The 25705-nt window shown below is 41.7% G+C and overlaps 1 protein-coding gene across 2 annotated transcripts; it reads right to left on the bottom strand.

The window, feature by feature from the left end:
• Positions 1–3872: 3872 nt before the first annotated feature.
• POPDC3 (popeye domain containing 3) lies at positions 3873–24021 on the bottom strand. 2 transcript variants are annotated; one of them, XM_060167200.1, is made up of 5 exons: positions 23798–24021; positions 7786–8142; positions 6736–7472; positions 5702–5810; positions 3873–4698 (listed from the first exon to the last, which is right to left on the bottom strand). In XM_060167200.1, exons 3-5 carry the CDS (start codon positions 7218–7220, stop codon positions 4417–4419), a joined length of 876 nt encoding a protein of 291 aa, XP_060023183.1. In that variant the 5' UTR covers positions 7221–7472; positions 7786–8142; positions 23798–24021; the 3' UTR covers positions 3873–4416. The 2 variants fall into 2 exon arrangements, with proteins under 2 accessions (XP_060023183.1, XP_060023182.1); XM_060167199.1 differs by lacking the exon at positions 7786–8142.
• Between the last annotated feature and the right edge of the window lie 1684 nt (positions 24022–25705).

The raw sequence follows: 25705 nt of genomic DNA, 5'->3' as shown, positions 1-25705 counted from the left end.
GTCAAACCAGGGGACTCAAGTACATAATGTTGTATAATATATTGCTCTTATAGTAGTACATACTCTCTGCCTAGTACTGTCTGTTTTTCTTATGGCTCTTGCCAGCTTAGTTGAGGGATTTCACTTTGTAACTGCTCTGTCAAATCAATTGTGTCCTGGTTCTGTGCAGTGTAACAGTATGACATCCAGAGCTTATTCAGATGAGCAGAGAGCAAATGAACTTGCTTCTGCTCCTCTGTTGAAGGGAAGAGAAATTTCTTCGACCTGTAAATGCTGAGAGCGTCGTACTATCCTTTACAGTAGATGAATCTCAGCACCGTGAGTTCCTAAGGGTGCAGAGTCCAGGGCGACTCACACTGGTCCCTTTTTATATTTGCACAAAGGTCAGATCAGGTTCAAAGGACTAGCTCCCCTCCACGTCCTGCCCCGAGGGGATAGGAAGCTTCCAAACATCCAGGTGAAATACAGGTGTGTAAGAGGAGCCTGCAGCTTCTGGGAACTGGCCTTGGTGACTGGGGTGGGAGTGTTTATGGGTTCATTTTAAGACAAAGCCCCTCCCTTTCCTCCTCAGGCTACTTCTCAGCTCTTCACAAAGCAATCACCCCAATTCCTTCAAGTCATAGGGATCATTCTTGGCCAGCACCAGCTGCGTGGGCCTGCGACTTATACAGTCACAGAGAGTCCCAGGCTTACAAGAGCCCCACGCTTGGCATAAATGCTCTACTGTCTCGGTCTTGAAATTCTTCATACTCTGTGGACAAGGCGCTCCATTTATTTTTGCATATACAGATTTTGTATATGAAGCCGCAAAGCATTTTTAACACAAGGAAACAACTGGTTCCTCATCTTATTGCTCTCTTACCAGCGATAGATGAATCAAAGGAATTTAGGGCTGGAAACAATTAGGGTAAGATTAAATTGAGCCCCATTTTTAATAGAGATTCAATTTAAATGCACTGTGATATTGCACTGCTGGGGTACTCTTTCAGGATTATCAGTGCTTTCTTCTTTCCATCTGGGTTGATTAGAGTATTTTGAGATAGTAAAATGTGGTTTGGTAGACATTTCAAAGCAAACATACAGAGTAGAGACATAGAGGTCACTATAGGGTTTTTTATTTTTATTTTGCTAAGTGAGAAAAGCTGGGTGCAGCCAAGGTGTTGGATAGTAACCGAGCTGTTAATACCGAGGGACGGTGCCAGGCCTACACGAAAGTGCGAAGATGGAGAGGTTTCACAGCATCTCTTAGCTTCTCTTTATCCTGTTACGTTTGTACTCCTTCCTCCTCATCCTAAAAATGGTTCGATTTCTGGAAAACTTGTATTTATATTCTTCTCCTCCCTCTGCCACATGATTTGAGCCGAAAGTCTATATCCCATTTCTCTCTGGCTTTGTTCTCAGTTGACTTTCATGGTTAGAAAGCTATCTGATAATTAAACCCTGTTGTGTTGTTAGCCGGTAGTAACTTAAGGTATGACTGCTACTTGGGGTACTCTGTGTTCTGATATCTCATACCACACAAAGTCTTACAGATGCAAAGAAATGAATTTCTCCCAGAGTCATTGTGAAGCCACTGAAGCCATTAGGCCCCCATATTACCTCTTTGCCCTCTCTCCCGTGTGCTCATTCGGCTCTAATCCTGCCAGCCTCCCAGCCGCTCCTGCTTTTGCCTAAAGCCCGTGGGTGCTTTCTGAAGGCCTCCAGTGGCACCAGGCAGACAGCTGCCATTGTGTCTGCTCGTAAGTGCTGCCCATGATGGCCATGTGTGGCTGCGAGACAGAAGAACCTCCTGACTATTCGTTTAGTTCATGCTGAGTTTGAATAGCTCAGTAGCTCATCCAGACTAATGATTCAGACCTTGTCACACTGTCCCTCTTACGGCAGATGCTAACATACCAAGTAATGGACTTTACATAACCCCATCCCTTCTTCCCCATCCTCCTTGCTGACTCTGCTTCCTAGGCCACTGAGAAAATAGAAGTAATTATGAGAGAACTTTCACAAGCTCCCGTCACATCTCTCATTTGCCAGCAACTACACTCCCATATACTCTGCCTTCTCTCCTTAACTAATGATTGTCTATATTGACCTTGACTCATCTGCTCAAGGTCATCACTCCAGCAATTCACCCTTCCCTTCTGGATCATTCCCATCAGTATACAAATATGCTGGTATTTCTCTTATCTTAAAAAAAAACCCCAGCAAAAACATCCTCTCTCTTGATCCCACTTCCTGCTCAGGCTACCAACCATATCTGTTTCCCTTCACATCAAAACTTGATAAACACACTTACACTTGCTCTTCCAGCATCTTGCCTCACATTTCCCCTCAACCTCCTTCAGTCGAGTTTTTGTCCCCAGTCACTCCACTAAAACCTCTCCTGTCAAGTTCACCAGTGACCTCCATGCTGCTCAACCCAATGGTTTATTCTCAGATTTCCCATCACCTGTCGGCTACATTTGAAGCAGCTCATCACTCGCTTCTTGAAACGCTTTCTTCTCTTGGCTTCCAGGACTGCACACTCGTGGTTTTTTTCCTACCTCACTAGCTGCTCTTTCTTGCACCCTCTGCTGACTCTTTCCCACCTCCCTGTCCTCTTAACGAGGGACTGTCCCAAGGAAAGGTCCTCGGGCCATTTTTTCTTTTGAATCTACATTCACTCCCTTGGCCATTTCAACTAGTCTCATCGCCTTGAATATCACCTATAGGTGAAATACCCCCAAATCTTTATCTCCAGCCCAGACCTTTCTCTTGAACTCTAGACTCCTCCAACTATTTCCTCTACTTCAGAGTTGAAGAAGCATCTCACACTGAACCCTGATCTCCCCTTCCAGGTCCACGCCTGTCCCCATCTCCCCCAGTCTATTCTCAGCAGACTAGCCAACGTGATTCTATTAAAACGTAGGGCAGATCACATCACTCTTCTATTTAAAACCCTCCAATGGCTTCTGGTCATTCTCAGAATAAAAGTCAAAGTTCTTGTCATGCTTATTAGGCCCCCATATTACCTCTTTGCCCTCTCTCCCGTGTGCTCATTTGGCTCTAATCATGCCAGCCTCCCAACCGCTCCTGCTTTTGCCTAAAGACCTCATTTGCTCTCCTTTGGCCCAGATGGCTCTTTCCCCAAATAGCTGCATGGATCGTTCCTTTGCTTCTTTCAGGCCTTTGCTCAAACATTACCTTTCTCTCTCGGGCCTTCCTTGACCACTATTAAAATTGCAATGCCCCTTCCTAGCCACCTTCCCTGATTTAGCTTTCGCCATGGTACTCTCTCTTTCTACCTCTAGGTGTTTCTGATATATTTTATTATCTGTCTCCCTCACCTCCAGAATGTGAGCTCTATGAGGGATAGGATTTCTGTTACCTGAAATATTCCCAGTGCCCAGGTCAGCACCTGGAGCCACAGTAGGTGCTCAGTATACACTCGTTAAATGTAGGATGCTATTATCTTTCTACCAAAGAACATGGCCTGCACGTGAGCTTCAGAAAACCAGTGTTTTCCAGGTAGGGATCAGATCTGTCTCTTTACAAAGCTGAAGGAATGGCTGGAAGGCAGACACCCATGCTTGCGGCGGCGTGCTTGCGGTGGGTGGAGCTTTCAGTAGGAGTCCCTCACTGTCTAGCCAAACCACCCCCTCTTGCCCTTTCAGCCGAACATGGAAAATTGAGATGCTGTGCTACATTTTTACTATTTATTCACAAGTATTCTTTTTACTCAGTAATTAGTATGCAGCTTTATTTTTCATGAAATGCCTCTTTTAAAATATGTTATTGTAATGATTAGGACTATTACTGTAATGTACTGTAATCATTACTGTAATGATTAAGCGGATGAATTATTTGTAGCAATAAAATAGTCTTCAAGATTGGCATACTGTTACCTCTTGCATTTATTCTGCTTTCTAGTCATATTAAATAACTTCACATTTAAAATAAGTAATTGCTGCTCACCACAATAACACATGTTGCTTTCATCAGAGGTTGTAGCAAAAAGTGAATTCTGGAAACACTGGTGTGGACAGTAGCTACCCACTCTCCTGCTGAGAGTACTTACTGGCTGCTTCTTGAGAAGCAACACCTAACTAACTCAGTAGGGCAAGGCAGCAGATTTGAATAAGACTGAGGACATGTCTGAGAACGCAAAATTTCATTCTCCCAGTGCTGATGCAGAAAAGGACAAACTGCCCATAGTTACTCACCGCCCCCCCATATATTCCAATGAGAAATACAGAAAAAAAACTTGTAAAATGTCTTCACAATGCACACATTGAGATGAATGAAACAGCTGGCAGTGGCATCTCGCCTCTGAGTTGGATTTATAAAAATATTAGTGAGCTCAATTTTCTGTATTTTGCTATTTCATTCGGGGAGTGATGAAGAGAATCTTTTATCATTATAAAACTGCAGGCTTCGGTGTCATTTATCACAATGTCGTCTGGAATTCTGCAAATGTTCTGTCAGGGTTGATCTGGACATTTCAGGACTTGACATTTGATAGAAGTTGGGTAACCGGATATCGTAATGGTATCTTTTTCCTATGTATACCCTGTCATTCAAGGCATAGAGTTTATCTGCAATGTCACTGCCAATTAAAACTGAAAACAGGCGGGAGATGTAACGATGCTGAGCCAAGAGCAAGTATAATTTCTTTCTCCTCCAGGACACATATCGACAGTCAGTTTCTGCTGTGAGCGTTACCTAAACGAACATAAGACCACACACAATCAGAGATGAGGAAGCAAGAAACATCCTGCCATGTGGTTTGTTTTTGGCCCCAAATTTTAAATGAATTTCTTGTGCTGATTTTAACTTTAAAAAAGCCTACCAACCCACAATATATTGTTAAAATAGAAACTACAAAACTTATTACTATCTGTGTAATTTATAACATGAATAATCACAATGTTGTGCCCATCATCTCCAGTTTATCTGTTTTCTAAGTTTGGGTATCTAGATTTTGCATTTCAGTGAAGTGAGAGTTACTTGATATTAAAACATAGTAAAGTTGGCTAGTGTTAGAGAAATATTTCCAAGTCAATCCTGAAGACTGTAAACATTTAACCCTAATGCAGTTTCTGCAGTACCGAATAGAATTAACCTATTCTGCATATGTATATGAATTTGTATTACAAAGACACACACATGGATACACACACATGTATGTTACATGTATTAACCAGAGGAAGTATACCATAATAGACAGAACCTACCGAAAGGATTATCTTTCAAAACTACCAGATATGGCAGCAGAGTAGTGACAGTAAGTTTAGCATTTTGTTGCTAGAAAACAACTGAAATTCATCAGTATTTTGAATTTTAAAAGTCACTTATTTTGTAATAAGGGCAGATTTTTTGTTCTTGGTGTTTTTCTAAACTGTGACAGGTGGCAGTGTTTAGAGTCAAATATCAATTAATTATATTTGAATTCCCATATACTCAGTTAAGCAAAGAAAAATTTAAGAATATTTATCACAGACTCCTTTCTGTCATATGTAATACCCAATCTTCTCCTTGTTGCCGGACCTATAAAGTGACATTAATCAGCAAGACTCAAGCGGAACTGGGAAGACATGCGTGATACTAAGTACATTCCAAAGCTAAATATAAATCATTCCTATGTCATCTGCTGCTCTGTTTCCTTGTTTGCCTGTTTTTAAACAGGAAGAGGCAGTGTTCACAGTGTGGCCTAGTTATTCTTTACCTGAAAAATGCCTTCCTCTGTGGGTTTCAGTGAGTCCCATTCAGGAGAATCCAGGAACTGGAAGGGGAAGATGTAATGCAGAAATTCGCCATCAACTGTCACTCTGATCCTACAAAGGACATCAGTTATGAGGGAAGGAGAAAGAGAGCACTAATTTGGGGATGAGGATACGGAACAGTATTTCCGATCTCTGATGTTTTTTATGACTTTTAAAATCTTTAAGGGCAAAATATTAAATTCATACATGACAATAAGTGACAAAAATCCCCTTTAAGATTTATGTACCACTGTTCCTCCCATGGTTAGGATTCTGGAACAGTGGGTAAGATTCATCAGAAAATTCATCAAACTGTACATTGATGATATGTGCCCATTTCTGTGTATATAATATCTTTCAATTAAAAGTTTCAATGCACTCAGTCAGATTTTAAATTAAGCAGGAGAACACTGAAGAACATAAAGAAGTACCACTGGAAATACCCCTGTAAACTGAATATTTAACCTTTTAAAAAACATGGATAATCACATTAGTATTTCTTCCTCCAAACTTTCTGTTTTCAAATTTTATATATAGTGCACGTCCCCTTCTAGCAAGTGGGCAATTGCTAGAATTTACTGAAAAAAATGATCATTATAAAATTTAAGTGTTCTTTATTATTTAGAAGAATGCCCTAGCAGAATCTGTTCAAAATACTTTGCGTGCTAACATAAGTATTCTTTGAATTTAAGCTGGCATCATCCTCTTGACTCTCATGATTAGCTTGGAAACAAGTAGCACATCCAGACAAACCGATTCATACATTTGATTTCTGTGAAGAAATATTAAGACTCTAAATTATAACCTGCTTCAAGTAAATAATACCCTGTACTCTAAACGCCTATGTCCATGACTCATGTGTCAAGGGCTTTCTCAGGCCTCAGCATGCTAAATGCTGCCCAGGACTATGCTGTGTTGAGATGGAAAATGCAGCAGAAAGAAACACAAGCTAGTAAGGAATAAAGAGGAAAGACATGCAAGCGTCAAGAGTACAAACCTTCCTGAAACAAGCAGGGAGAGTTTGTCAATGGAGGTTTTCCCCTGCATGGCATAACAGTGCTCCTTTTCCAAAGTAACCACTTCTGAGCTCATAGCAATGGTTCTGAAGTCAGGCAAAGAGGTCCCCAGAGGCTGGAAGAGGGAGCTGTACAACAGGTGAAATTCTCGCGCAAAGGTTATGCTGCGAACTTGATAGGCGATGTGAACGAACCGCATGAAGCAGATGACAAACAATATAAAATTCCAGGAAAATATGTCAGCTGCACAGACATCTACCCAAGCCCAGACAGCAGAACAGAGAAAACCCAACCCCAGCAAACTGAAGACGTAAAGGAGCCCGAAGAATCCACTGCCACCCATGAAACCTACTACAAATAAAATACTGGCAAGATGATAGATGGCTCCTTCGGCCTCTTGCTTCCAGATGGTGCAGATGGGGTGTTCATCTATTAGGTTCTTCCATAAACTTGAATTTCTTTCCATGGCTGTACTACCATCTGGTTCACTTCTCAGTTGATGTTAAATGATATCGAAGCAAGTAATTAAGTCCTTCGCTTTTCCATCATCAGAGTTTTGCTCAGTCTTCACAAAACCAGAGAAAGCCCGGACACTGGAGTTGGGGTGATTAAGGGTTTGGTGTGTACGGATCTTGAAAAACTAAGAATCCCATGCTAGCATCCTTAAGTTCATCTGGGCTCCTGATTTAGAACTAGCCCAGAAATATTTTGTGGTTTCCTGTGTGAGAAGAAAACAGAAAGGGTTCTAATTAAACAAGGAGAATTGAGAAGTATATTCAGTGAGTCATCAGCATTCCTTATTCAAGTTGACATCCTATTTTCTATGAAGTTAAAATGTTTTCAGCACACATACTGAAAGTGTTAAATTTCTAGGATATAAAAATGCATATTTCAGAGTTAGGCTTATTAATAATAATAAAAAATTATTTACAGAAATTTTAGTATTTGTTACAATTAACTAACTACATATTTTTCAAGAAAGCTAATAAGCGCTATAATCAGCTGGTCCCTAGAAGAGTAATTCAGTATACCTCAGAATCTCTTGGGACAGTGACTAAATAAGCAGATTCATAGACTGTTTCTGGATATACTGAGTCAGAATCTCTGAGGGTGGAGCCTAAGTGTTGGTATTTTGAACAAGCTCCCCACATGATTTTGATGCATCGATCCATGGCCTTCCATGGCCCACCCTTTTAGAGATACTGTTTGACAATACGTTATTCACTCTTTATAGGTGAAGAATTTGAAGCTCAGAAAAGCCAAGTAATTTATCCAAGGCCACACAGTGGTTGGTGGCAGAGCAGAACTTCAGGACTTGAGCCTGTATGCTAAATCCAATCATGTGGTCTCCCATGAGAGATATTTTAAATCAGGCACTGGAAGGAGCCCTAATAAATCAATAAACATAAGAAACACACAATTAGGAGTCAGATTTTAAGGGCACATAGTAGACTGTGAAAATGTTTAATTAATTAGATCTAAATTATTCGAGAAATAAAAATTCAGTTCTCCTTCACTATATTAGAGGCTATTTCAGGTTAAAGGTTGCATCCATATAACTAAATAAATAATAGTACAATTCCTGCTACTTACACATCTATTTACCAGATGGTCAAAAATGTTAGCGACTTGTTCCTCTGCACATATATTCTCTACCCTTTCAGCCATATGGTATAAATGCTAATATGTGATCTGACTCAGGAGAGATTTAACCATGATGACAGAGCTATAGGATATGTATCATTTATCACCAGGTTTCTTAACAATAAATGGTTTCAGTGTGAGGCACTCATTAGATTGACTTTTTTGAAACCAAAATAACATTCAAGAACCTTGAACTTGTGTGCTATATTTAGTGTTTTTATCTTGAGATGGATTTTTTCAGAACACCTGTTAATAAAATATCAGATATCATAGATCTTGTCTCATAGAAAAAAAGTACACAAACAGAGGTGAAAATGACTTAGCTGAAGTGAAAAAAGGAATAGTGTTGCTACCAACAGAACTAGAAATGAAAAGAAAGAAGCTGCTGCTGCTGAAGTTCCTGGTTTTTCATCTTGGACAGTTATTCTCTTCTCAGCAAGTAATGGCATTAAGAACATCACCAGGGCTTCCCTGGTGGCGCAGTGGTTGAGAGTCCGCCTGCCGATGCAGGGGACACGGGTTCGTGCCCCGGTCCAGGAAGATCCCACAGGCCGCGGAGTGGCTGGGCCCGTGAGCCATGGCCGCTGAGCCTGCGCGTCCGGAGCCTGTGCTCCGCAACGGGAGAAGCCACAAGTGTGAGAGGCCCGCGTACCGCAAAAAAAAAAAAGAACATCACCAGGTGAATCATGAAAAAAAGAAACAACAACACAGACCTATAACTTACAACCATATTGTTATTTCTACTTATGCTGCTTTCAAATACATTTTACACAGTCTGCATCCCTCTAATTATCACTCCACACATCTCTCTGTGAGAGATGAGATTCAAGGCAGACTGGCATGCTGAATATGTTTCATTTCTCCTCTTTAAACAAAACACAAAATTATATATTACTGCACAGTCAAAACAAAGAAACGTTTTTAAAAACTACAATGAGTAGTGACAACTGTGAAATGCAGACTGCAAATGTCAGTACCCCTGCTGTTTAACTTTTAAAACTTGGGTATTTTAAATTCATCAGTTCCTTAGGATGCCAAGCACAGCCATGAAGCCAATATTAAAAAGCACCACCAGCAGAGCTCTGAACTTGGGTTTGAACTTCCTGAAAAATTTATAATCCTCAACAAATTGTTAAAATGATGCTAACAGGGAGAGGCCACGTAAAATGTTTGTGGCAATTCAGAAGGGAGCTTATGGGAATCTTGTCCCCTTCAACTCTTGACTTGGGGGATATACTGGGCCACCTACATTCCTGGAGTGTGACCCATTATGATTATATGAGGAACTGTGTTTCCGGCCCTTCCCAGTCGCCTTCTGTTTCAATAAGCTGCTACCAAGCCATCTTCCTATCCTTGACACCGTCTCACTCAACAGGGAGTGCTGACTTGCCCTGATTAAATAACTCCACACCCAGCCTTTCTCTGCTTGGTGTGTTTTTATTCAGTCACCAAAGCAGATGTACTTTATTAGAAGAGGAAGAACTGACAGGGGCAGGTGATGAGCCTGAGTGTTCCTCTGCCATGTGGCAGCACTATACGAATGCCGCACATGATTCATCAACCAGCTGCCTGCCTGAAAAGCCTGTAGGCCTTAAGTCATGTTTTTGGGTAAATAAATGCTGAAATGCCAAAGGAGCACAATGGATTTCTTAAGCACTAAAGTGGGTCTTCCCTGCAAAAGAAGTTAACACATGGGGATGCAAGTGACGGAGACAAAATAAAGGGCAAATAAACAAAATATTTCCAAGTTTGCTCTTTAAATTGTAAGACCCTGAGTTCTAGGGAATAAGGAAATGTAAAGGCAGGCACAAAGATGCTCAGTGAAATGGGATCTAAACTGGGTGGCAAACTGATGAAGATCAGCTCAGAAATGGCAGTTATCGGTTCAGAACGTGGACATTTATTACCTCACGGCATCACACTTACTGCTGTGAGGGAGGCAGGATCTCAGGCACCACGCTCAGCCTACAGATGAGCAAGGGGGGGCACCGGACAGGTTAGGTAACTTGCTTCAGGGAAAGGAGGCAGTAAGTCACGGGGTGGAAGTTCCAGTCCTCCACTCAGCTTCATGCCCTCTCCAGCAGGCAATGTGTCTTTCAAGGTTGTGAGTCTGATTTAATGTGTTGGGAGACCAGTGGGATATTCTGCCAGGACAGCTTGGCAGTAAAATAATAATCCTAACAGTGGATATTTGAGACCTGCTATATCTGCTTGTACTGCTCAATCCATAATGCTTAGAATACTGCCAGGGACACAGACATAGAAAGGCACTCATGAAGTAATCTGCTGTATTATTATTCAACATTGACTCACTTCCTCTTCTAGATTCCAGAATTCTTAAGGGGCAAAGACAAATGTTTTTGTACTTCTGACCCTTGGCACTCAGTGAATGTGGATTGAACACACTGGTATAGAGGTACAAGCCCACTCTGCCTTTTCCATCCCCACTCTCTATCCAATTCAACAGATGTTCTAACATCTTCTGTCACCTAAGGGAACAGAAGTGGAGGAGACCTTGACTGAGGGATTGGGACATCACTTATTTAAGATGTCTGGCACAACTCCAAATTCATAGGAGAATCCTTCTGTCTTTTTAGAACGTTCAGTTCCTTAAGAGCAGTTGAATTCCTGATCTGATTAAAACAACTCTGGTAGCATGTGGTATTGTGTTAGTTTGGGTTGCTAGGCAACGAAGAAGATCAAAATTCCATGAATATTCTACTCATTAATTGGAATCATATCCCAACTTTGGTGTGTGTTCCATATCGGAAATAATCATGAACTTAAAGCTAGTTTTTGCCCCCCAATATATATGATCATGCCCTAATCGCTGGAAGCTGTGAATGTAATCTTATTTGGAAAAAAGGTCTTTGTAGATATAACTAAGTTAAGGATCTCCGGATGAGAAGACCATCTTAGATTACTTGGATGGGCCAAATCCAATGGCAATTGTTCTTATAAGAGACACACAGAGGATGCAGATAGAAGAGGAGGATAGAAGAGGAGGAAGCAATGTGACCACAGAGGCAGAGACTGGAGTGATGCAGCCATAAATCCAGGAATGCCGACAGCCACCAGACACTGGAAGAAGCAAGGAACAGAATCTCCCTTAGAGCTTCTGGAAGGAGTACACCTACCAATACCATGATTTCAGACTTCTGGCCTCCAGAACTACGAGAGAATAAATTTATGTTGTTTTGAAAAAAAAAAAAAAAAAAAGCTAGTTTTCTCTGCTGCTTTTTTTTATTTTTATTTTTATTTTTTTGCGGTATGCGGGCCTCCCACTGCTGTGGCCTCTCCCGTTGAGGAGCACAGGCTCCGGACGCGCAGGCTCAGCGGCCGTGGCTCACAGGCCCAGCCGCTCTGCGGCACGTGGTATCCTCCCAGACCGGGGCACGAACCCATGTCCCCTGCATCGGCAGGTGGACTTTCAACCACTGCGCCACCAGGGAAGCCCTCTCTGCTTATCTTTAAGGAGCTGCACTTATTCAGCAACTATGTGCCAGACATGTTTGAAAAATTATCTCATTTAACCTGTACAACCCCATGAGGAAAGTACTATTATCTCCATCTCACAGATAAGAAGACCCAGAGAAGGCAAGTAAGCTGTTCAAGGTTACCACACTACTCATATTGGAACTAAGATTCCATCCAGGCCTGCCTGACTCTGAAACTCACAGTTTAAACTGCATCATTCTGCTTCCACAGTACCAGGATTTAGAAAATGTAGGCCTCAGTTTCCTCCCTGCTATGTAGATGAACTCAGACATATTTATTCATCAGTAAAGCAGAGGTAATATCACCTATTCTGTCCACTTTAAAGGGTGCTGGAAGATTCAGATGAGAAAATCTTTATTAAAAATTCTTAGCAAATTTTTAAATAACATAGAAATGCCATTGCTGTATTTGTTGCTTGTATGTTATAGAGCTGAGCCATTTGGAGAATACAGTTTTCAAAAGTTTTCTTTCCCTCAGAGGATTACAGTTGAAGATGAACCATCCTTATACTGTAAATTCTAAATTTACTCATTTCTGCAGGAGTGATCTCTATCATTCTTACCTATCTTGTGTCCTGGCCACCTACTGCTGGCAGGTATAGACCCAGAACCAACCCATCCTTAAGTCTTCACTTTCCAGTGGCCAAGAAGCCAGTCTCTGGAAGCCAACAACAATCTTGTTCCTTAGATTAGTGTTTAGTGCTTCCCAGCAGATGTGCCCAGATCACTTCCATCAGAATCACCTGGCCAGAGCCAACATCATCTTCAATGGTGAAAAACTGAAACCATTTCCACTAAGATCAGGAACAAGACAAGGTTACCTACTCTTACCACTATTATTCAACATAGTTTTGGAAGTTTTAGCCACAGCAACCAGAGAAGAAAAAGAAATAAAAGGAATCCAAATCGGAAAAGAAGTAGAGCTGTCACTGTTTGCAGATGACATGATACTATACATAGAGAACCCAAAGATGCTACCAGAAAACTATTAGAGCTAATCAATGAATTTGGTAGAGTAGCAGGATACAAAATTAATGCACAGAAACCTCTTGCATTCCTATGCACTAATGATGAAAAATCTGAAAGTGAAATTAAGAAAACACTCCCATTTACCACTACAACAAAAAGAATAAAATACCTAGGAATAAACCTACCTAAGGAGACAAAAGACCTGTATGCAGAAAATTATAGGACACTGATGAAAGAAATCAAAGATGATACAAGTAGATGGAGAGATATACCATGTTCTTGGATTGGAAGAATCAACATTGTGAAAATGCCTATACTACCCAAAGCAATCTACAGATTCAACACAATCCCTATCAAACTACCACTGGCATTTTTAACAGAACTAGAACAAAAAATTTCACAATTTGTATGGAAACACAAAAGACCCCGAATAGCCAAAGCAATCTTGAGAAAGAAAAACGGAGCTGGAGGAATCAGGCTCCCTGACTTCAGACTATACTACAAAGCTACAGTAATCAAGACAGTATGGTACTGGCACAAAAACAGAAATATAGATCAACGGAACAGGAAAGAAAGCCCAGAGATAAACCCACACACCTATGGTCACCTTATCTTTGATAAAGGAGGCAAGAATTTACAATGGAGAAAAGACAGCCTCTTCAATAAGTGGTGCTGGGAAAACTGGACAGCTACATGTAAAAGAATGAAATTAGAACACTCCCTAACAACATACACAAAAATAAACTCAAAATGGATTAAAGACCTAAATGTAAGGCCAGACAATATCAAACTCTTAGAGGAAAACATAGGCAGAACACTCTATGACATAAATCACAGCAAGATCCTTTTTGACCCACTTCCTAGAGAAATGGAAATAAAAACAAAAATAAATAAATGGGACCTAATGAAACTTAAAAGCTTTTGCACATCAAAGGAAACCATAAACAAGACGAAAAGACAACCCTCAGAATGGGAGAAAATATTTGCAAATGAAGCAACTGACAAAGGATTAATCTCCAAAATTTACAAGCAGCTCATGCAGCTCAATATCTAAAAAACAAACAACCCAATTCAAAAATGGGCAGAAGACCTAAATAGACATTTTTCCACAGAAGATATACAGATTGCCAACAAACACATGAAAGACTGCTCAACATCATCAATCATTAGAGAAATGCAAATCAAAACTACAATGTGATATCATCTCACACTGGTCAGAATGGCCATCATCAAAAAATCTACAAAAAATAAATGCTGGAGAGGGTGTGGAGAAAAGGGAACTCTCATACACTGTTGATGGGAATGTAAATTGATACAGCCACTATGGAGAACATTATGGAGGTTCCTTAAAAAACTAAAAATAGAATTACCATATGACCCAGCAATCCCACTACTGGGCATATACCCTGAGAAAACCATAATTCAAAAAGAGACAATAGCCAGGACATGGAAGCTACCTAAGTGTCCATCGACAGATGAATGGATAAAGAAGATGTGGCATATATATACAATGGAATATTACTCAGTCATAAAAAGAAAAGAAATTGAGTTATTTGTAGTGAGGTGGATGGACCTAGAGTCTGTCATACAGAGTGAAGTAAGTCAGAAAGAGAAAAACAAATACCGTATGCTAACACATATATATGGAATCTAAAAAAAAGAAAAAAAAATGGTCATGAATAACCTAGGGGCAGGACAGGAATAAAGACGCAGACCCAGTAGAGAATGGACTTGAGGACATGGGGAAGGGGAAGGGTAATCTGGGACGACGTGAGAGAGTGGCATGACGTATATACACTACCAAATGTAAAATAGATAGCTAGTGGGAATCAGCCGCATGGCACAGGGAGATCAGCTCGGTGCTTTGTGACCACCTAGAGGGGTGGGATAGGGAGGGTGGGAGGGAGACGCAAGAGGGAAGAGATATGGGGATATATGTATATGTATAGCTGATTCACTTTGTTATACAGGAGAAACTCACACCATTGTAAAGCAATTATACTCCAACAAAAACGTTAAAAAAATTTTTAAAAACTTTATAATCTTAAAAAAAAAAAAGAATCACCTCGGTGGCTTGTTAAAATGCTCCTTCCCTGGCCCCACCCCAGAACTACTGAGCCAGGAAGGGACCCAGAAAGATGCATTTCTTTTTTTTTTTTTTTTTTTTTTTTTGCGGTACGCGGGCCTCTCACTGCTGTGGCCTCTCCCGTTGCAGAGCACAGGCTCCGGACGCACAGGCTCAGCAGCCATGGCTCACGGGCCCAGCCGCTCCGCAGCATGTGGGATCTTCCCAGACCGGGGCACGAACCTGCGTCCCCTACATCGGCAGGCGGACTCTCAACCACTGCGCCACCAGGGAAGCCCTAGAAAGATGCATTTCTGATAGGCTCCCAGTTGATTCTTATGCACACTACAGTTTGAGAGCCATTATTTTATCTTGTTCCTGAAGGATCTTTGAATATCCTTGCTTGCAGAGCCTCAGCTGTGTCCATTCCTGGCTGACCACTGGCTGTCCTCCCATGCTGGTTACTCCATGTAACGTTCCCTGATCCCTAGTTGTCTGTCCATGGCTGTAGTGCTGGTGTCCGTGCACCGTTCTGCTATCTAGTCTGTCCAGTTGGCATTACAACTTAAGAGAAGAGTCCTAGTCTTAGCTGTGCCCCTAAACAGCGTGTGATTTTAAGCTTCCCAGACCTGTTTCCTCATTGATAAAATGAAAGAGTTGGACAAATAATGTACGGTTCCTTTTAGCTCTAAAATAACACAACTCTCCATGATAGGAAATAGAACATTATTCCTAGCATAGGTCAAAATGTAGAGCTGAGGGGCAGAACTGAATTATGACTGCAGATCTTAATACCAGGTTTATGACTGGGGCCCAACTCTAGAGACTGTTTAATTATTTAAGAACTGTGGTAGGGCCCAGGCACTGGAATTTTTTCACAAATTTCCCAGGGATTTTGTTATGCAACCGGGGTTACAGACTTTTAGGGGGATAGGGTTGAGAGACACCAGAACATTCTGTAGAGTAAAGGGTCTGAATTTTAATCCTTATTATTTTTTAAAAATTTATTTTATTTATGGCTGCGTTGGGTCTTTGTTGCTGCGCACAGGCTTTCTCTAGTTGCGGTGAGCAAGGGCCACTCTTCGTCGCGGTGCACAGGCTTCTCATTGCAGTGGCTTCTTTTGTTGCGGAGCACGGGCTCCAGAGCGCAGGCTTAGTAGTCATGGCACACGGGCTTAGTTGCTCTGCGGCATGTGGGATCTTCCCAGACTAGGGCTTGAACCTGTGTCCCCTGCATTGGGAGGCAGATTCTTAACCACTGAGCCACCAGGGAAGCCCTTATGCTTATGTTTAAAGGGCTGGAAAGGCCCATTTTCTCCTGTGTGTCTTCATTTCCATGCTTTGCTCAGGTCAGGAGGCATTTTTCTTCCTCACCAGTCATCTCCAAGGGGGCTCAAGGTTTCCTTTCCTTAACATGGTGGCTGAAGTGCACCTTCTAGGTTCTGAGTTTTTATGGCCTTTATTATCGGTCTACACGGCTTCCACTATATATTATATTGCCCATTATATATATTTTCCTTTTTAAAGTGTCATAATTTGCTTATTCTCTCAGTTGGGGTATATATTTTAAGTATTTTTTATATAGCAATGATAACAATGCTCAGGGAGAAAAGCAGTGTGTAGAATATAGTTTTGGAACAAGCAGGTTAATAAGCCAGGAAGTCCAAGTGAGATGTGATCAATACCTGAATCAATGGCTTAGGTGTTGGACTAAGAAGAAAGGAAAGCATATATTAGACCATGAGGAAGAAATGAAAGGAAGATGTGTCTCTACTGAGACAGAGGAACATCTTTCATCTTCCTTTCATCCCTTTCTTTCCCGAAGCTCGGAAAGAAATCAGAGGAAAGGGGGACTCATTTTGAGTCATGGTTAACCTGATGCACTTGGTCTAGCAACAGAGTTCACAACAGAAGATAAGGGGCAGGATGGAGGGGTAGGTAACAGTTGTCTTGTAATAACACAGGACAATCCTGAGTAAGGACTGGAGCTGGCAAGACTATCTAGAAAGTTGAGTACAAAGAGAAATGAGAGTTGAAATGAAATGCCCATGATCAGAGGCCTTAGAATTCTAGGGGTGTGCTGGCTATTGCAGGAGCCAGGAGCCACATGTGGCTGTTGAGCCCCTGAAATATGGCTGGTCTGAAGTAAGATGTGCTGTGCACAAGGGATTGCGAAGACTTAGTACGAAGATAAGGAATAAGTCGTGAATAATTTTTATATTGGTTACATGTTGAAATGATAATGTTTTAGAAATACTGGATTAAATAAAACATGTTATTAAAGCTAATTTCACCCATTTCTTCTTATTTTTTAATGTTGCTACTAGAAAATTTTAAATTACATATGTGGCTTGCATTATATTTCTCTTGGACAGTGTTGGTCTAGAGCCTCTCAAGCAATAAGAGAGAGGAAATGAAAAGACTTGACATGATGCTGTGCAAACAGTGCATATGTATAGCATATAAATGTATAAATATGGAAGAATTATCTAAGATTAAGAGCAAAGAGTTGATATCAATGTAAATGATATTGGCTACAATATTCATATGCTACAGTCAGATGTTATCCAAGGCATAGATGTGTCACCATCTGGTTTCTGCCTAAAAAGATGGCCAGCTCCACTACAGCTCTTGGCCTCTTTATCCTACCAAGGAAGGCACTACTTTTTCCTTTTCCCTTAGGAGAATTCTACTTTTCTAAGCAATTATATTACATGGTCTTGTTTTATCATTTCATCTTCTGATGATACCTCATGGTATACACTGTAAATCTCAGACAGACAATCTTATAAATTTTATGCTGGAGATTGGATTGTGGCCTTCTGGATTCCAGAAGGTCCACACCAGCCTTTATTTGCACATCATGCCTAAGTCTCTTCATGTACCACTAGGCTTCTAGGCTGGAGTATGCCTTTGACTTTTCATACCATGCCCACAGGCTACGAAGGGCTTCTCTGATTCTCTTGTCTCAGCTAAAGTCACACTTGATTATCTTCAGCCATGTTTGCTTTCTCACTTTATCATGTACGGTGATAGGGAGAATTCTAAGATTCCTGCCCTGCTTGTGTGCACGCCCTATAATCCCCTTCCCTTGAGTCTGGGCAGAACCTGTGAATGGCATGGGACAGATGCTCCCTTGATTAGTTAACATTATATGGCCAATGGTGCTGGAGTAGTCACCACTGCGATTATGTTAAGTTATATAACACTCCACTGTAGGACTTGAGAGGGATTGGAAATTAGACAAACATATTCTTACTGGCCTAGAATAAAGCAGACACCATGCTATGACATGCCTATGGGGGCCACAAGGCAAGGAACTGCAGGCAGTATCTGTGAGCTGAAAGAAGTACCCAACCAACAGATACCAGGATAATCAGTCCTACAACCACAAGGAGCTGAATTCTGCCAGCACCCTAAAAAGCTTGGAAAAGGACCCTGGACTCCAAATGAGGGGTGCAGTGTGGCTGACACCTGGATTGCAAGCTTGTGAGGCCCTGAGCTGAGGATCCAGTTTAGCTGTGCCTTGACTTCTGACTCATAAAAACCGTGAGATAATAAATTTATGTTGTTTTAAGCCACTAAGTTAGTGGTAATTTGTTACAAAGCAATAGAAAATGAATACACACACAGTATACACCAATACTAACTATACATGAGGCTTTCCATTAATCTAATAATCTACATTCTATGACGGACTTGGAACATAGGTCTGTGGAGCAGAAGACACTCAATCCTTGCTAGATTTAAATTAGGAAAATCAGGTGGTAACAGGTCTTCAGTCATATCTGGAAAACAAGAGGGCAGCAACGAAGACCCAACGCAGCCAAAAAAAGAGAAAAAAAAAGAAATTACAATTTTTGGAGCAACAGAAGGATAGGTTGAGTCCTATGTTGAATCATGCAGTGCCCTATAATTCTTAATTTGAAGACACAGCAGTAAACCTCTCCTTCTCAAGCTCATCATTTGATTGCTTTAAACAAACAATCCCCATACTCTGCTTCAAGTTCTTCTGACTTTCCATGTCCTGGAAATGGTTAAAGGCATAAGCAGGAAGCCATTCACCTTTGATCACCTGTTATCATGTCAAGCAGTAAGTTCACCTAAGATTCCTGATGAAAGATGCAAGAGAAGCTGGAATCACGAATGCATTAACAGTTTTTTCTTGATATGAATCCAAGGTAGACACCTTCACTTACCTCTCCTCCAAGTGTCCTATATGCAACAAATGAACTCACTTTTTCTATGTTTATTTACTTCAGGTTCTCATTTTCCTTCCTGGCAAACACACCTATTAAGTTCATGTGTGCTAGCTAATTGGCTATAATCTTTCCTTTGTCATTTTTTCGGGCTTAATGAGCACGTGGATCACACACCAGGGTCAACGATGTTTGAAACCACCAAACCAGCCACTACTGGTGCTAACAGGAGCACTTCTGCAGGGAATGACCATTTCAAGTGTTCGTATATAGACAGGAGCTTTCTCTTTGGCTGTGAGAAAGATTGTTCACTGGTCCTCCATCCACGTGCTGAACGATCTTTCCATTTCTTTGATTTCTTTCAGCCTCGTTGTTATTGACTTTGTAGTACTTGAGCTTATTCCAGCCATAGATGTTTCTTTTTTGTGCATTTCCTGTCATGATCTGCAATGTGGATTATTCCCTTATTCCTGCTGCTCAGGAAATACTACATATTCTCTTGATTCTTTCAAAATATTTGATTATCTCAAGCTTCTCTTCAATATTGAAGCTTTCCTTTTGCATGCACTATTTTTCTCTTTTGAATCAAGATGCTTAAACATTCTTCGGATGTTGAATGAGTGTGTGTTTATGTAGAAAAATTCCTAAGTGCAAAAGAATAGCAAAACACAATCTTGCAGGATACCACATGGTGAACCAAGGTAGCTGGTAGACGTTGAGGTCTCTGTGTGTTGGCATTTTGTGTATTCCTACAGGGCTCAGTTAGCTGGTTGCAGTTTACTGTGTTCACCTGGTGTTTCTGGCTGAGTAAGTCATGTATAAGCAAGTGCAAAATTTGTGTTATGCTCAAATTGTTCCCTAATATTTCAATTGCATTGGAATGATGCTGGTTTTCAAAACAAGCATTATAGCATAATTGACTGCATCATCAACTTTCAAATGGCCAGGAAAATATTACTAATTAACATACGCAGTAATTCAATAAATTCCTGCCCTCATGGGGCTTGCATTTTAGTGAATTTCAAATGTTGACATAATTAAAACCCAGCTTCAAATTATGAGATCTAAAATAATCTAAAAGTACGTCTTATATGCAAAAAACTTAAGCTACTTAAAACTCATTTAAAGTCAGTTGTTGCATATTGAATTTTAAAATAAATGCTACATTTTAAAAGACAGTCTAAAGTCTTGAAAACCAAAATGCAAACAAACTTGTTTTTTAGAACTTCCATCAAACACCAAAAGCAAACAGACAAATAAACCCCCAAACATTATATGTGTCTTTGGAGTACCACATTACACAGTAATGTGTCTGTATCCTTCTGGTTGTATAAATGCAAAAAAGACATATGGAATGATCTTCACTTAATCTTAAGGGTGGTTATTCTTGTATGGTGGGACACTGCTTTTTTCTTTGCACATATCTGTATTGTTTGCTTACTTTATTTTTTATTTATTTATTTTTTTGGCAGTGTTGGGTCTTCATTGCTGCGCAAGGGCTTTCTCTAGTTGTGGCGAGCAGCAGGGCCTATTCTTCCTTGCAGTGCATGGGCTTCTCATTGCGGTGGCTTCTCTCGTTGCAGAGCACGGGTTCTAGGTGTGCAGGCTTCACTAGCTGTGGCACGTGGTCCCTAGAGTGCGTGGGCTTCAGTAGTTGTGGCACGCAGGCTCTAGGGCACAGGGCTTCAGTAGTTGTGGCTTGCGGGCTCTAGAATGCAGGCTCAGTAGTTGTGGTGCATGGGCTTAGTTGCTCCGCAGCATGTGGGATCTTCCTGGACCAGGGATCGAACCCATGTCCCTTGCGCTGGCAGGTGGATTCTTAACCACTGCACCACCCACCAGAGAAGTACCTGCTTCCTTTATAATACTCTTACAAAACCAAAAGGTGGTTTTATATTAATTTGAGAATTTTTAAATACAAAAATTTCAGAGAATAAAAATCCATGAATCCAACAACCAGAATTAACAAATATCATGTGATATTTTTGGATCCTTTTAAAATAAAAAAAATTTTCACAAAAAATTGAAGATCACCACGGATTGCTCTCCAGTATCATTCCCCACCCATCCATTCACTCTATATAATTGTATTTTTCTTTCCTGTCCATATAGAATAATTTTAAAAATTCCAATTAAAAATGAAATGCTAGATTAGAAATATATCTTATAAGGTGGGGTTTTGTTCAGATTCACTCTTAAATTTTTGTTCTGATGAATAATTTTAAACATATTCCAAAACAGAGAAAATAATATATAATGAATCCCTATATACCCATTACCAAGATTCAACAATTGTCAAGATTTTGCCACATGGAGTTTCTGAAATCAAAAGCAAAAAATTGTGACCTACTGTTCAACCTACAGTTTGTTCAGTCAATAAACAAACACCTACTCAGGAAGACAGGGAGAACTAAGATGAGCTGTGCTCTTATTATGTGCCAGACACTGGCTCTTGCCTATGCCGACCCACTTAGGAGTCACAACAACTCTGCAACCCAAAGAGTATTATCAGCATTGTTCAGAATGGAAAATGAGGCTCAGAGAGATGAAAGTTCTTCTATAGGCTCACCTGCTATAGATCATTTTCTAGACCATAAATCCCTCCTCCCCCGCCAATTTCAGAGTGTGTGTGTGACAGTCACTAGAGGTTATTCTGCTGAAAAGCACAAAATGAGAAGATCTCACTTTGGGTCTGTATGAATTGATCCCTGAATTCTCTGGGCTGGAGGAGGATCCAGCATTGTTACAGGAACTTTAAGTCAGCAACTTTTGGTTATTTATTTAATTTATAAAATAACCGGTTGTAAATTTCACTTTAAGACATTTTTGTCTAACTACTTAGATAAAAGAGAGAAATATTTTCCCCTTTTCTTTTAAAAAAAATCACATTAATGACTCAATATACTCTTGTAAATTCTTACTTATTCTCTATAGCTCATAATCCCAGCTGACCAACACCCATAATTACAAAAAAAGATTTCAATCGCAATTTGCAGGCTTGCAAATCTATCCTGGATATTTTCCAAAGCTGTTTCAAAACTTCTTGCCTGTCATGTCGCTATGTGTTGTTATGCTCACATACCACAGCAAATGCTTCATAACCATTCTTGATCTTTCCTGGGGACTGTTTCAAAATAAGCAGACGTGAATGCTCCAGTGTGTCAACCCTATTAGTCAGTCTTGTGATAAGAAGCATGGGATTTGGGCTTCCCATGACACATTTTTATTTAATAACATAGAATATCACCATTTAGAAACCCAGGATGCACAATGATTCAGCTATTTTGAGAGACTGATGAGATTAAAGAAACTCAATTATCAAATGTCTCCCAGTTTATATGTATAAAATTTTAGGACAGATAACATCTTACTCTAGATTTCACTTAATATTTGTATCCCAAACTCTTCAAAAGACAAACCCAGTCTCCCAGAGAAGGAAAGAGGCTTAAAGATCATCTGGGATCAGCCAGACCTCTTCATTTTGCAAATGTGGAAGGAGATCCAATTTTTGTTTTGTTTGTATTTTGTTTCAGGTAGTTCTTGTTTGGTTTTCTCTTGCCATAAAGAACAATGCCAAGTTCCTGTACTGTCACACCAGGGATATGTTCATGCAACAGTCCTTGGTATTAAAAATAACAGAAAAGAAAATAGCCACCAAACTTTAGTATGAACAGAGAGCAATAATTTTTTTAAGGCTGCCATAAAACTCACTTGCAGTGTGCAAGCTTGCAGACTGAAAATACCTAACCACAAAAGTTGGAGTGAAACGTCAGGAAGGAAGGCTGTCACATTCTAGAAGTTTAGAAAATCAAATTCGGTTATGTAGAAAAGTGGGTTTCTAATTCTACCTTTCCATTTATTTACATATAGAACTTTTTGCAAAATATCTCCTGCCTAAAACAATTTTTTTTTTTTTGGCCATAGTCCTATTACTGTATTTGATTCTGTGCCTTTAATCTTTTCTTAAAATACAGACCCTCAAAATGTATCATGCCTCTGTAACCGACCTTGGTGAGGAGGTAATTTAGTGGTTTTCAAACGTCTTTTTCTTTCCTTCCTTCCCTTTTTTTTCAGGGGCATTCCCCAAATAGAGTAAACAGGTCAGCGTGACCTTGGATGAGGTAGCTTTCTCGGTCCCCAACTCAGCGTGAAACCCTGCCCCTAGTCAGACCCTTTGCGGAAGGAAACTTCCCGCCGCTGCCCGACTTCCCCAAGGCCAACCTAAAGATATCAGGGCCCCCAGAAGCAGCTTTTCTCCCTCGAAAATCCGGCCTTTTGGGGGGACTCCAAGGTGCCCGGGGCAAGAGTGGGACCAACAGCAGAGGTGGGAGGAAGATTCACCTCTATGCGAGGACGACCCGAGCGCCCAGGGCCCGCGCGCCGACCCGCAGCAGCGATCCCCCCACGACCGCCAAGCTCGAGCGGCGCCCCGCGGACCCGGGGCTAGCCGCTGGCTCGAGCGGGGCTGGAGCCCGGCGGCGGAGCGGCGCGCGCAGTAGCACCGGCGGCGAAGCACCGGCGCTGCCGGGGGTCTGCGGCAAGCGGCCCCCACCCGGGGGCGGGGCCAGTACAGAGGCCTCGCCCGGCGGGCGGCCCCGGCGTTGCCAGGTGTGAGGGTGCGGACGGCGGCGGGAGAGAGGCGGCCGAGGCGCCCCGGCTCCCTCCTTACCTGGCCTTCCCCGGCCCCGCGCTGAGCTCCGGCCTCGCGCCCGGAGAAGTTTCCCAGCCGAGCGCGCCGGGCCCTGGCAGCCGGCGCGAAGCCCCCGGCGCCCGGCTCGCGCTCTCCTGGCCGACCCCGGGCAGGCGCCCGCATCCGTGCCCGGGCGCTCGGTGACCGCAGCCCGGCTCCGGAGCGGCGCGGCGGTGCAGGCGGGGGCTGGGCACAGGCGCGCGCCCCAGGGGCGGCGGGGGTGGCGGCGGCCGCGGGCGCGCGGGGCCCGGGCAGCCCCAGCCTCCTGGGAGTCGCCGGACTGCTGATCAACTTAGCGATCGCGGCGGACCAAAGTTTACGAAGATGGGTTTCCCGAAGTGAACACCAATCACAGTTATAAAATGAACCTCGTATTATTCGCTGTTATCCTAGGCAGTGAGACATGGGGTTGACTCCTGGGATGGAAAGCAGCTGTACGTCTGCCCTCTTGCTACCTCACACCCAGTCCCACCGCCCCGCACTGTAAACAAAAAGAGGTGAAATTACCTGAGAGGGGATGGGAATATTTGGGTGTATAGGACAGAGAACGTTTAATATCTTGATTCAAATCAATGAACCTCTGAATAAAGCAAATGTATAAAGAGCATGGACGATCACAGAAGGAAAAAAAAAATACAGATGATAAAAAAGTTCAAATCAGTGATGAGCCAGTGCATGCAACTTAAGGCAAAAATCAAATGCATATTTTCCTCCTATGAAGTTAGTGAAGTTTTCTTTGGTTTTGGTGGTCAAACCGTATGGTGGTTGGTGAGGGAACAGTGAAATAAATACAACTTACTCGAGGGTTTCCATCTCCTCCCCTCTCTCCGCACCCTCATTCGTGTTATATAACTGTGTTGGTGACAGTGATTCCAGGAACAAAATATCTACTGAGTAATCAGTGTCTCTTTTGGTCCCCAGAATAACAGTTAAAGTAATATAAATGGTAAAATTAACCTCCTTTAACTGTTACTGGGACTGAGGGCCAAAAATTAACCATATTCCTACAGCCCGTACGCAGCTAGAAACCGCTTGTCTTCCAGGCTTTTGCTCTTACTCTTCATTCTAGGGATTGACTCAGAGATGTTGGAAATCCAGTTTAAACTGGATATGGCTGGGGAAGTGAGAAGGTCATGAGCTTTGACATCAGATGTATTCTGGGTTTAGATTTTACTTCTTATTTAGTGTTGTACATTACAATGTTTTTAAGGATTATATTCATGGTCATTTTTAATTTAAAAGCTCAGAAGCAGCAAAGATATGCTTGTGTGATAGATTGTAAGGTGGCTTCATTATTCCCACTGCTTCCTGGGTTTCATGCCTTGGTTGGATCCCCTCCCCTTGAGTACATCTGGGACCTGTGACTTGCTTGTAAACAATAAATACAGCACAGGTGATGGATGCCACTCTGTAACTACATTACTCTACAAAAGACTTGGTCTTGGTAGCACACTCTCTCTAGAGACTGTCCGTTTTGGCTTGATGAAGTAAGCATCCATGCTGGGGAAGTCCACGGGGTATGGGGCTGTAGGTGGCCTCTAGGACCAGCCTCTCGCCAACAGCCAGCAAGAAGACAGGGCCCTTGGGTTCTACAAGCACAGGGAAATGAATTCTGTCGACCATCTAAGTGACCTTAGAAATGTTCTTCCCCAGTCAAGCCTCCAGATGAGAATGCAGAACAGAGGACATCTTAATTTTGGCTTTGTGAAACCCTAAGCAGAGGACCCAGTGAAGCCATGCCTGGACTCTTGACCTAGCAAAATTGTGAGGTAGTAATTGTGTGTTATTTTAAGCCATTAAGTTTGTAGTAACTAATACAACTTGTATGTGTGGTTCAGGTATTCAACATATTAGTATACACAGTGCAGTTCCTTCTTTGATAAACTT

This window comes from Lagenorhynchus albirostris, chromosome 12, assembly GCF_949774975.1.
Source record: "Lagenorhynchus albirostris chromosome 12, mLagAlb1.1, whole genome shotgun sequence".
NCBI lineage: Eukaryota > Metazoa > Chordata > Mammalia > Artiodactyla > Delphinidae > Lagenorhynchus > Lagenorhynchus albirostris.
Note: the sequence above shows the minus strand (reverse complement) of the source record. Positions and strands in the feature narration are given on the sequence as shown.